Source organism: Neovison vison, chromosome 6 (genome assembly GCF_020171115.1).
Source record: "Neovison vison isolate M4711 chromosome 6, ASM_NN_V1, whole genome shotgun sequence".
Lineage (NCBI taxonomy): Eukaryota > Metazoa > Chordata > Mammalia > Carnivora > Mustelidae > Neogale > Neogale vison.
Genome location: NC_058096.1, coordinates 40,610,078 through 40,622,132, shown reverse-complemented (window position 1 = coordinate 40,622,132; position 12,055 = coordinate 40,610,078). Strand labels below are relative to the sequence as shown.

The window sequence follows — 12,055 nt, the reverse complement described above, 5'->3', positions numbered from 1 at the left end:
TTCTTACAAAACTAAACCTGTTCTTATCACACATTTCAGTAATCATGCTCCTTGGTATTTACCCGAAGGATCTGAAAACTTATGTCCACACAAAAACCTGCACAAGGATATTTATAGCTGCTTTATTTCTTTGTAGTTGCCAAAACTCGAAAGCAACCAATATGTCCTTCAGTAGCTGAATGTATGCATAAACTGTGGTACATCTAGATAATGGAATATTATTCAGGGCTAAAAAGAAATGAGCTATCAAGCTATAAAAAGACATGGTGGAACCTTAAATGCATATTACTAAATGAAAAAAACCAATCTGTAAAGGCTATATACTATATAATTCCAACTATATGATACTGGGGAAAAGGCAAAACAATGACAATAGTAGTAAGATCAGTGGTTTCCAGAGGTGAGGGAGGGGAAGGAAGATAAGAAATGAATAGGTCAAGCACAGAGGAATTTTGGGATAATGAAAATACTCTGTATATTAAAATGATGTATTTCATTAGACATTTATCCAAACCCACAGATTATATAACATGAATGGTGAATTCTAAGATAAACTATGGACTTTGGGTGGTTATGATATACCACTGTAGGTTCATCCCTGATTAAAAAAATAAATAAAATTTTTTTCTGGTGAGTAACGTTTTTTAAGTAATGCTGATAATGGGGGAACTGCATGGATCGGGATGGGGATATAATGAGAAATGTCAGTATTCCCCTCTCAATCTTGCTGTGAACCTAAAACAGTTCTAAAAAAAAAAAAAGTCCTAAAAAACTAACACTCCACATATAATTTAAAATACAATTCTTTCATTATAATACATACTTTAAACATTTACACTGTCAATTACTGGTACATGGTCATTGTCTTTTTTAGGTCTTACAACAAACTGTTGTTTCTCGCAATTTTTAAAAAGTGACTTTACATTTTCACATAACTTTTTGAAAAACAAAGTCAAGACTCGGTTAACCATTCTCCTTCTGTTCCCCATCTCAGCTTCCATATTGGGAACACTTACCAGATACAGTACATATCTCCATTCTGGAGTTGTGGAATAAGAAAGGATTCACAGAGTTGCAAGGCTAACAAAGTCTTGCCTTCTTTTTCAGTGTTACAGATGATATCAATCCCACTTTTACAATCAGTTTTCAATAAATGCTATAAAAGGAAAAGAAAAAGCAGTTCATATCATTAAAAATACCTAAAAAACTAATTGCATTAAATGTGTAGAGTTAACATTCAGGAAAAAAATTAAATTTCTGGTTTTCTTCTACAAAGACAAAGATGAATTACACAGAAATATTTTCATAGTTTCATTATATAGAACCTACAATTTTATGACTATTTTATCTCATTTTTTAAATCTCATTAATGTCCACAGCTTGTAGATAAATAAGTTCTATTATTAGGAAAAAATTAATTCTTTCATCTTTAAAAATAAACAAAATATAGACAGGAGCATTTAATTTCTTAGTATTTAAAAGGCAAAATACTTCATAAAAATTATTTTTAAAAGTGCTGAAAAAAAAAACTGAAGATTAACAGAAATTTTTATTAAAAATCCTTCTCAGTTTTTATTTAACCTCTTATCTATCACAAGAAGCTCACCATGAATAATAAGCATTGATGAATGTTTTGTTAATTGCATCATTTGTTAATATCAGATTATCTAATTCAATAGGAGCTTAAAGAATGGTGCCAATGAGAACACATCTAGAAAATGTCATCTTAGAATCTCTGGTGTTACTACAAAAGGAATTTAACAAGAAAGGGCTACTTTTCTTATTTTTGATAAGGTTAAAATAGTAATAGGCAAACATAATCTCAAACATTACCTCCCGGAATAGCTGATCTTCTACAGGTGACATAAACAGACATGTGAAGAGCGCTTGATGGAAGTACAAGTCTTTGCTGATTTCTGGGTGATTTATACAAGATTTAATAAGAGCCATTGCTTCAGGTATGCGTTCACAAGCAATTAGGTATCTGGCACGTAGTTCAAAGAACAGTGGATTTTCAGAACTTAAATATTTGTTCACTATATTAAAAAGAAGACAGAGACTTATTACTCTTAATATTCTCAAGGTTGTCTGAAACTTTACCACTGATACATGTGGTATCTAAGTAGTTAAGTAGTTATTTAATTAAATAGCATATTCCTTAGTAGGAGTTTATTTGTGAAAAGAATACTCAGTTATATAATTGGAAAAACAGAAATAAGAGGAACACCAAAACAGTGCTTAAGAACTATTAATTTCTTTTCAGTCTAAAAAGTGAAAAAAAAATTAAAAAGAAAATAAAATGAAATATTCTCTTTTCAGTTCACTAATATGTTAAAATATTTCAGATAATATCGGATCTGGAATTTCAAGTCTATTTATGTACTTAATTTTTTTTAATGCCTAATATTTTCACTACTGTAAGATTAAAAGGCTGAATCCTATCATTAAAACCACATTGATTTAGATTAATTACAGAGAAAAGTAATTTGAATTAATGAAAATGTAATATATTTTATTACTTTTTAACAAAAAGTTAACTCGAAAGTAGTGCCAAATAGAACTGCTTATTAATATATGCTCATGTGTCACTATGAATAATTACTAATGCTTTTTCTTTTACACAATTTAAAAATCTATAAACACCTTTTATCTATAATCTATAAACTAAGTTTATTTAGACCTAACAACAACCTATGACAGGTATCATATCATAGTACTTCTTTAACAGATCACAAAACTGAGTCTCAGAGAGGTCAAATGACTTGCCCAAGGACAAAGAATAAGGGGTAGAACAGGGATCCATATTTCAAATCCAAAGTATTTTTATTAGTTGTGATGTTTAATCAGTAGCTCCTAAAATGCCTATGAGTAATGTTTTATTTGGGCTTCAACATTTGCCTTGCAGTTCTGTTTACTGTGTATGATATAAGCAGACAGTGATTTGTCTAATTAATGCAAAGATAAACTTCGGACTGGTCTTTACCCTAAAAGTCACCAACCAGAGGAGAGTCATCCATATTTATCAGACTCTAGAGCAGCTTTTCCCAAAGTGAAGTATGTTAGTGGAAGTATCAAAGTATGTACATAAGGTATGTACCAAGTATGGAAGTATGTACATAAGGACTAGAGAGAGACAGATGCCAAAAGCCGTTATACCAACCAACAACAGAAATGTTCCAGCTCTGTCAGAGAAACCTCAAAGCTACCCTAAAAGTCCAAACAACTTCTCCTCTGTTCTCACTCCTTTTGAAACTCTGTCTTCCTGTCTGCTCTGGCCACATTTCCCAGTCTCCTCATAGTTTTCCTCAGTCTGTCACCCTTGCCGTTCCTATATGGACTCTCAATACTTTTCCTCAATGATCCAACTCTTTCTCTTCAGTTCCAACTTCTTCCCTCCTCAGTTTTTTATTCCTTTCTGAAATCCTCACATCAAGTTCCAGTCTCCTTTGTATCCCCTGGGTATTTACCACTAAACCAGGATCATATCTACCATAGCCTCCTTACCTACCACTTTGCACTACTTCTGGTCTTCTCTCTTTCTTCATCTTCTCCCATATCTGTCACAGTCCTCCACATTTGTATCTGGGGTTGGCTTGCTCTTAAGCTGCACAAGCATAGCCCCTTCTCCACTCAGCTCTACTCAAAGACCCCCACCCTGCCAACCCTTAACCTGAGACAAATGGAAAGATCCTAACCTGCTTAGCATAAAATGTGATGTGGAGTAAGGTCCAGACCAAGGTCTGAATGGTTCCAAGGTCTGAATGGTTCCAAGGCTAGGAAGTCTTGTCTCTTCCCTCTGGCCATCTTATAATTGCACTTCATGGGCTCTCCATGCCTTCAAATGTTCTCCATACATTTTTGATTATACTACTGCTGAGTTTACATTCTAAATTTGGTGACCAAAATGTTCTGGGGCTCAGGAATAATATGGCAAACATTTTTAAAAAGAATAAACTAGAAGTAATTGACAAAGCCTATTGTCTCAAAGGAAATTCTGGCCCACAGGAAATACTGCGGATCTAGGTTGAAAAGGAGGTGATGTCAAAGAAGTATGCAGGGCATTAAGGGGAACTTCCATTAATGGATGAAGTTTGGGAAATACTGCTCCAGAGTGTTTGGAATTGAAATTTACTTACTCATTCAAATAGTCACGCATTCATTTAATGCATTCATCATGTGGTCATTCATTCAGTTAACAAATATTTATATTGAGCACCTACTCTGTCCCACCTACTCTGGGCTGGGTAGAGGATATGCAGTAGTGATAAAAACTGGCGGAGTTCCAGCCCTCACAGAGTTTCCTGTATAAGGGAGATTCCGTGTGCTTAATTAAGCAGGGTGATTTTTTAAGGGTGTTTGTTCCTACTTAAATAGATTTTTAAAATATAACAAGTGGCAAAAACAAACTATAAGTAACATCTGGATAGTAAAAGTGTTAACACTCTGAATTCCCATTAGAATAAACGGGAAACTACTGGAAATAAATGTACCTAGTCTGGTGTCAAAAGTCATTCTTGGGCCAGGTTAGTATAACAATTTAAACACACTTCATGTGAAAATACATTACTCTTATTCAGTATTAGAAGATAAAGAAAAATTACTATTACTGCTCTAATTAGAAATAAGTTGCGCTTGCTTCTCACAAATGTTGGTTTGGATTTTGAGTCTCCTGAAGTACCTATCTCCTGAGATGCTGGCTGGGCTTTAAGAACAGCTTGCAACACTGGATCTTCCCATGGGCCACCATCTCTAATGATTCGAGTCACCAGTTCCAGATTCACATTTCCATATCTGCGGAGGTGATTCTGGCATTCCTAGGAGAGAAAAATCATTTTGGCTTTGTGAATTTAAGGGGTTAAAAACTAAACTTGATCATCCTTGTCAATAAAATGACTGATGGTCAATGAGGCAACTATTAAATTATAAAAGAGAAAGGGTTGCTATAGTAACCTAAGTAGGGTGTCAAAACCCCATCAGTACACAAATAGGCTTTAATGCCAAAGGTTACAGAGTTTTTACATAACTGGACTTAAAAAATCCAATTATAATAGGGATGAAATGTAACCCAAGGGAAAAACTTAAGGGATGCATCATTTCTAGGAAAAGAATCAGGTTGCGAAATGTAAGGGAAAAACTTACTGGATGCATCATTTCTAGGAAAAGAACCAGGTTGCAAAAACATAAAACTTAAATGTTGAGTTAAACTTATGTGAGGGCTCTTAAAGCTTCTGTTAACAATGGCAAGCAAGAGCCTGACTATAAAAAGGAGGTAGAGGGTCCCTGTGCAATACAGACTGTGGTTGGCACATAGACACAGATCCCCTGCTCTGATCGCAAATGTATACTCTTTGAGTTATGCTGGAAGGCTGGAAGATGGAAAGTCTATTGCATTTTGTTGTGTTAGCAGATCTGTAGTCTTGGGATGAACAAATAAATGGCAGACTGAAGGAATGAATCCAACATATAATACAAAACTTTGCATTCATTTTACAATAAAGATGCACTGATAAATTGGGCATTGACTGATAATTTGTCTATACATTTTCTGGGATTTTTTTAAAAGATGTTTGAAATATTTTTAGAGAATCCATTATATTAGACTCGTGACTATATTATGAATTATGTAACAGGTTTAATTTGTAAACATATCTTAATATTTAGGAGAATCTGGCCAACTGAATTTAAAAATATGACTTATTAGATTTAGATTTATAAAATTTAATTGTTTGATTAAGCTTTTTAAATTCATTATACACCCTGGTTGTTGTTTTTGAAAATGTTTCAGGGAATTTAATTCGATAATTTTAAAAGATTTACTGAAAGCCTAGGGAAGGTATGACTAGATTTATTTTTTTTTAATGCATAAACTGGGCTTATAGCCTTAGAAAAGAATAAGCTATTGAAATTGGCAATGTTAAAATCCGAATAAACTGCACATCAATTACAATACAATTGCCAAAATTTCTGTAGTCAAGAAATCCCTCAGACGCTAAAAACATAGTAACAGTTACAAAGCAAAGCTTCAGTATAAAACAATACAACATTACAAATCTTACTTATAACAAATAATCAGGCTACATATTCAAAGTAGCAATAAACACTTTGCTTTTATATGTCATGTTCTTTCATCATCTGAATGTTACAAAGTGGTACCTACATGCCACTTTTTATTCCTTGTTAAACTACACAAAAAGAGCTTTTATTTGTTTTATAAGACAATAAGGCAGTAGAAGAAATAACAAGTTTCAAGATAAAGAATCATTTAGTCAAAGAAGTCAACGGATCATTAAGTCATAACATGAAAGTAAGTTTATGTTCTAAAAATTATTTAGAGTATTTCCAAATTAAAATGAGCAAGCAAGCAAGCAAACAAAAACTGTGTAAGTAATGGGCAAGTTACTTAACCTCTCTGTGCTCCTTCAGTTAACTCATCTGCAGAACATATACTAAAAACACCTACTTCACAGGATTGTTGTGAGGTTTAAATATACAGTACTGAAAAGTGCTTAGTACAGTGCCTGGCACATAGTAAGCACTTAATAGTATTTCTTCTAGTATTTTGCATACCCAAATGCCTTAGCATAAAATTATTTTCTGCATTTCCATGTGTCAGCATGTTATAGTATTCATAAAAATAAGGTATGAAATTTTTGATCAGCAATGATATGTTTTAAACACATGGAACATAGTAAAAATCTGTGGTAACAATTTATAATTTAAAACAATCATCAATTTCAAACCTAAAGGTAAACAAACTTCTAAATTACTCTAGACACACATACTGCTACTCCTAAAATTCAATTACTGTTAAGCTGGCTTTGAGATAAAAGCACAAGAGATAAGGTGACCTGGATGCTAGCCCCTGTATCACTGCTGAGCTTTAGCTTTGCTTCTGAGCTCTTGGACAACCCATCTTTCTAGCTGTCTTACAGTAGGTAAGGTACCAATCATACAACCATTAGCACTGTGGGACCTATACCCGGAATTGGGCTACGTCAAGATATGGTACAATAGGTCTATTGCTAATTTCCTATATATGGCTGACAAGTAAGAAATACTTGGAGATCTTGTTAAAAAAAAAAAAAAAATCCTATTACCAAGCACCAATTCAAACATATTAAATCAAAATTTCTAGAGGAAAGTCCTGATAAACTGTATATTTAAAAAGCCCCACCTCATAGTCAACTTTGGCATACTTTTTAATTGTACCTACATTTAGAGTATATTTTCATAAATGCTAATACTAGAAATTATACACTTGTACTCCTACCAACCCTTCTATTAAAAATCAATTAGCTTAAGTTCATTTTTCTAAGATAAAGATTATAAAGTAGAGTTTTATTTCTTTGTGTATGCGCACATCTTAAGTCAAGTGCACCATATTTTGGAGGCCACTTTTATGAGAAATAGCTCTGGATAGGAAACAGGGATGAAATGAAGATTTCATTTTGGTGTATTTAAAAAGACATGGAATACAAGAGAACAAGTAATTCTGTATCTATCTTTTGGCTCCCTATTCCTTAAATAATATGGTGGCTTCTATGGATGAAATGTAATTTAAAAGCCTTGAAAGTAAAAAAAAAAAAAAAAAAAAAAAAAAGGAAGCACTTAAATCACTATAGCATTCACAACTTATCTTTCCTATATATACATATTATATATTTTTTAGAATGTTTAATTAAAAACGTGCACCTATATATTAACCTAATCCTTTATTTAGTCATCTGTCTACTATTGCTGATATCCACCACACAGTGCTAAATGTAATTCCCTCAGAAACTTCCTTTCAACTTCGTTTTTGCCAAAGGTAGAGAGAAAACACAACTCCTTCCCTGACTCTTCCTTCAGAATCTACTGCTTAATGTATGGGCTTAATGTTTTGTTCAGAAGAATTTTCTTCCCTGAACTTGCTGCCTCTTTAGAACTGGCACCAGTTGTCTGGCCATACCATATACCTGATCTGAACTCTTCTCTGGCAGCTTATAGTGATTAAATTCCTTTTTTTTAATAGCATAAAATTCTTAATGCCCAACTTCATAATTAAGGAACTCTGGATGTCCCTTCCTACCTCATTCACATACTGTATATGAATCCTTTCCTCCAGCTTCATCTCATCCATGTCTCTTAGATTCATCATGCACTGTCTTGCTTACACTTGTTCTCATTATCATTCTCTTTCTCCTTCAACTTCCTATAAACCTTGTCTAAACCTTTCCAAAAACCATTCTAAATCCCTTCCTATCCTCTCATAGTCCTACTTTTCCCTGAGAAGCCTCTACTAGCTACCTCAATCCATAATAAACTTAATTCCTTCTCCTGCGGTACTGAAAATGAGTACCAGTCCACTCTTCTAGTAATTATCACGTAAAAGGAGGCCCTGAATTATTAAAGGTTGACATCTTACTTCTTAGGTAATTAAAAGCGTCTTCAAACGGAGCCAAGAAAGGAAAGGTATACCAGAGAAGATATATTCTCAATAATTAACTTTTTAATTAAAATAAGGTTTTATGGAATCCATGGAATCAGAAGCACTATGCAGTATTTGTCTTATTTTGAATGAAATGCATGTTCCAGAGTAAAATTATAGAATACCATGTCAAATTCATTCATAAAATAAGTTATTATAGCAAATCAAAGCAAAAATATTTTAAAAAGGTCTTCAATGTGGTCAATGTTGTAGAAACAGAGCTTTTAAAATAAAGTAAAATCTGGGGCGCCTGGGTGGCTCAGTGGGTTAAGCCGCTGCCTTCGGCTCAGGTCATGATCTCAAGAGTCCTGGGATTGAGTCCCGCATCGGGCTCTCTGCTCAGCAGGGAGCCTGCTTCTCTCTCTCTCTCTCTCTGCCTGCCTCTCCATCTACTTGTGATTTCTCTCTGTCAAATAAATAAATAAAATCTTTAAAAAAAATAAAATAAAATAAAGTAAAATCTTTACAATACTTTGAAATAAGATATGATCATATCTTTTATCACACTGTCATTGGTTATCTTATGGCAAAGCATTTCAAAAAGTTGCAAAATTTTAAAGATGTTATGTAGTTTTCTTTCAGCAAAAGACAACGTCACACATGTGCTGTTCTTTTCTGTGGTAAGTTCCTAAGGAATATTTACCTCATGTTTTTAAAAAATAATCATTCTGAGTTTGTCCATAGAAAGAAGACAGTGTAACAGCGGAGGTTACTGCTTTTCAAAAGAAAAGTTCTTATGGAGAAAATGATTTAAAATGAATGTTTGGAAGTTGTCTGCATTTTTACATGTTTGCTGCTATCAAAAATCAGCATGTCACCTATGTTTGTATATGTGACCTTAAAAAACTTAAACTAGAATTTGTAATTAAAAAATCTTTCAACTGCAGCATTTTAATAGGTTTTCAATTCATATGTTAAAAATGGTATCAAGAAAACACTGATTTCCGTAACAACAGAAATTTACTAAGTCACATTTCAACAACTCTAAATTTGGTGGAAGGAATTTAAAACTGAGTATCATAGTTTACAAGATTTGCTTAGATCTATCAAAAGGTGTCTTTTTCACCTATGACAGCTATTAAAACCAAGTATGAGTAAACTGAACCAAAATCAGACCGATTATATGACCAAGTGTTAAAATTTTTCAAAATAAAACATATTCAGTCACACTTCTGTCATTAGTTTTTACACTGTTAAAACATTATTTTACTTTTATCTTTTTAAAAGGTTTATGTTTCATAATGTATAGAATGTTAGTAAATGTATGCAAAAAAACAAATACACATGTACTGATATGTATATATATTTTTAAAACCTAGATGGCTGTCCTATCAGAAGTCTAGAGAGTCCTGGTTTTACATATTATTTGTTCTTACATTGGGTTTGGAATCTAACATAAAACTCACTGTCTTCTACTGATCCTAATATTATGTCAATTTTCTTTATTATCTGATGTACTTCTTCCTGTTATTTCTACTGTTTACACCCTAGTATAGACCTTCATCTGCTATCATTTAGATAACCTTAATTTCTTCTTCTTCTCTCTCCTCAATAAATCTCTGGAAGGTCTCAAAATGTTAGGTCACAAAGCAGTTCAGTATAAATAAAACATTTCTTTAGGGGCACATGGCTGGCTTGATCATGAGTTCAAGCCCCATGTTTGGTCCAGAGATTACTTAAATAAATAAAACTTTTTTAAAAATTTCTTTAAACCTATTGTTTTGACATCTACACTGCTGCAAATACATGATTATATCAATTCAATTTAAATGGATATTTAAATGTAAGTAATTGTTCCCTGTGTAATACATAATTACATTTTTATACATTTCAAAAATCTTAAGTAGTAAATGTAAATGTTACTTAAATTAGCAATTGGCAGTTTTACCTGAAGGGGAAGTCAATGGTAAGTACAGCACGACCTTTAACTGAGAGCATAACCAAATTTCAGAATCGGTGACTGCCATGCTAATAAAAGCACAACACTACTATTAACATTTTTAAATTGGTAAGAAATGGCCAACAGAGAAGTGCTACTATAATGATTCAACCTGTAAGATAGACCCTGATGCAGAATTAAGGTGTATGCAAGATTTACTTGAGTACAGGTTCCCACACAAAGAGAGAAATATAAAATCTGTCAGCAGAAAAGAGCCAGCAGACTTAGTCAAGAACAGGTCACAATACTGTAAATGCTACAAATTGGGCAAGTTAATCTCCAATAAACATTACTGAATGGATGGATGAATGAATGAATCTCTGTGTCCTTCATTTCATCATGTGTTTGTTAGACTGGATTTAATGACCTTTAACAGTTCTTTACAGCTAAATTTTCTATGATCTAGTATTTTATCTGGAAAAACATAAAATCAGTACTTCAAGCACTAATATGCTCACAATTCCAGTTATGTATTCGGACACTACAGAATCATCTTTCACTGATCAATGAATGCTTCAACGATCCTAATGCACTTTCAGAGCTATTTTCAAACTATTAATCTTATCACTGATTCTGAAGGCACTTACATGCCTGCTCCTGACAACACAAAATTTTAAGATGCTTAGAATATAAGATCTTTGTTTATAGTTGCATAGTGTGGTATGAATAACTATCAATGCAGTGTCTAGTACCTGCTTTTGAGATGACTGTCATTCCATGTGTGAGGGTATACTGGCCTTTCCTGAGATACACAACTTATGTATGCTGACAGCCTTATCTTTTGGAGGCTTGCTCTTGGTCCCTTGAGCTTAACTGTCTCAAGTTTATTTATTATATTGTGCTTAAAATAACTCTGGCTCTTAAATCTCTTCAAAGTGATCATAGAACTTCAACAGTTGATGTAAAATGTTTCCTTCTCAGATTATTAAAAAAATTATAGAGAAAGTGAAAATATTTCTGAGGTGGTAATATGTAAGAATTATTAATAGGAGTAACAATTTCAAACATAAATGACAGTGAAAAAATATCAACGCTTTACCCATTTCAACACAAAATTTATCTAAGGAATACATTTTTATAAAATGATTTCAGAATCTGAAACTTTAATTTTAACACCAGTCTTTTTCATTCCCAGTGTTAAATATGTGGAATACTTGTCAAGCATGTTTCTCTCACAGATAGTGAAATCTTTTCCCTTGTATCTTTCTCACACTTAAGCAGACTTCAATTTATTTTTCTACACACTGTCAAAGTAGAATCCACAAGTAAATCTTCAGTGGATTTATCTCATGAATGCATTTGTTGATCTGTCCCCCATCTTACTTATAGTAGTAACCAATGGACCATGGAGTAAATTTCAGAAAATACACCTCATTGTTTCTTGTTTTTCAGAGTTCAGCAATGATGATAGATGTCTAAGAGGGATTTTTTTTTCCAAAGAAAGAAATGCCTATGGACTTATTTATCCTTCATTTGTACTGGCAAATATATTCATACTAAGGGCTCAGACTACTAAATGCTGGAGACACAGGAGTGAAAGTAGCTCCTGCCCATGAGCTCTTACAGCATAGTTGGAGAGACTTATCAAACCAAAACAGAATAGAAAGGGATTAGTGTTTCAGTAAAGTAGAAAAGCTTGTGGTGGGGGA

At 33.1% G+C, this 12,055-nt stretch overlaps 1 protein-coding gene across 1 annotated transcript in view; it reads right to left on the bottom strand.

The window, feature by feature from the left end:
• Window positions 1-12,055, bottom strand: part of ZNF654 (zinc finger protein 654) — an 81,999-nt gene that overhangs the window by 18,147 nt on the left and 51,797 nt on the right. Inside the window, exons 4-6 of the mRNA XM_044251168.1 lie at window positions 4,679-4,814; window positions 1,834-2,036; window positions 1,017-1,156 (exon numbers count right to left, since the gene is read on the bottom strand). Coding sequence (XP_044107103.1) covers window positions 1,017-1,156; window positions 1,834-2,036; window positions 4,679-4,814 — 479 coding nt within the window. The remainder of the gene's footprint in view (window positions 1-1,016; window positions 1,157-1,833; window positions 2,037-4,678; window positions 4,815-12,055) is intronic.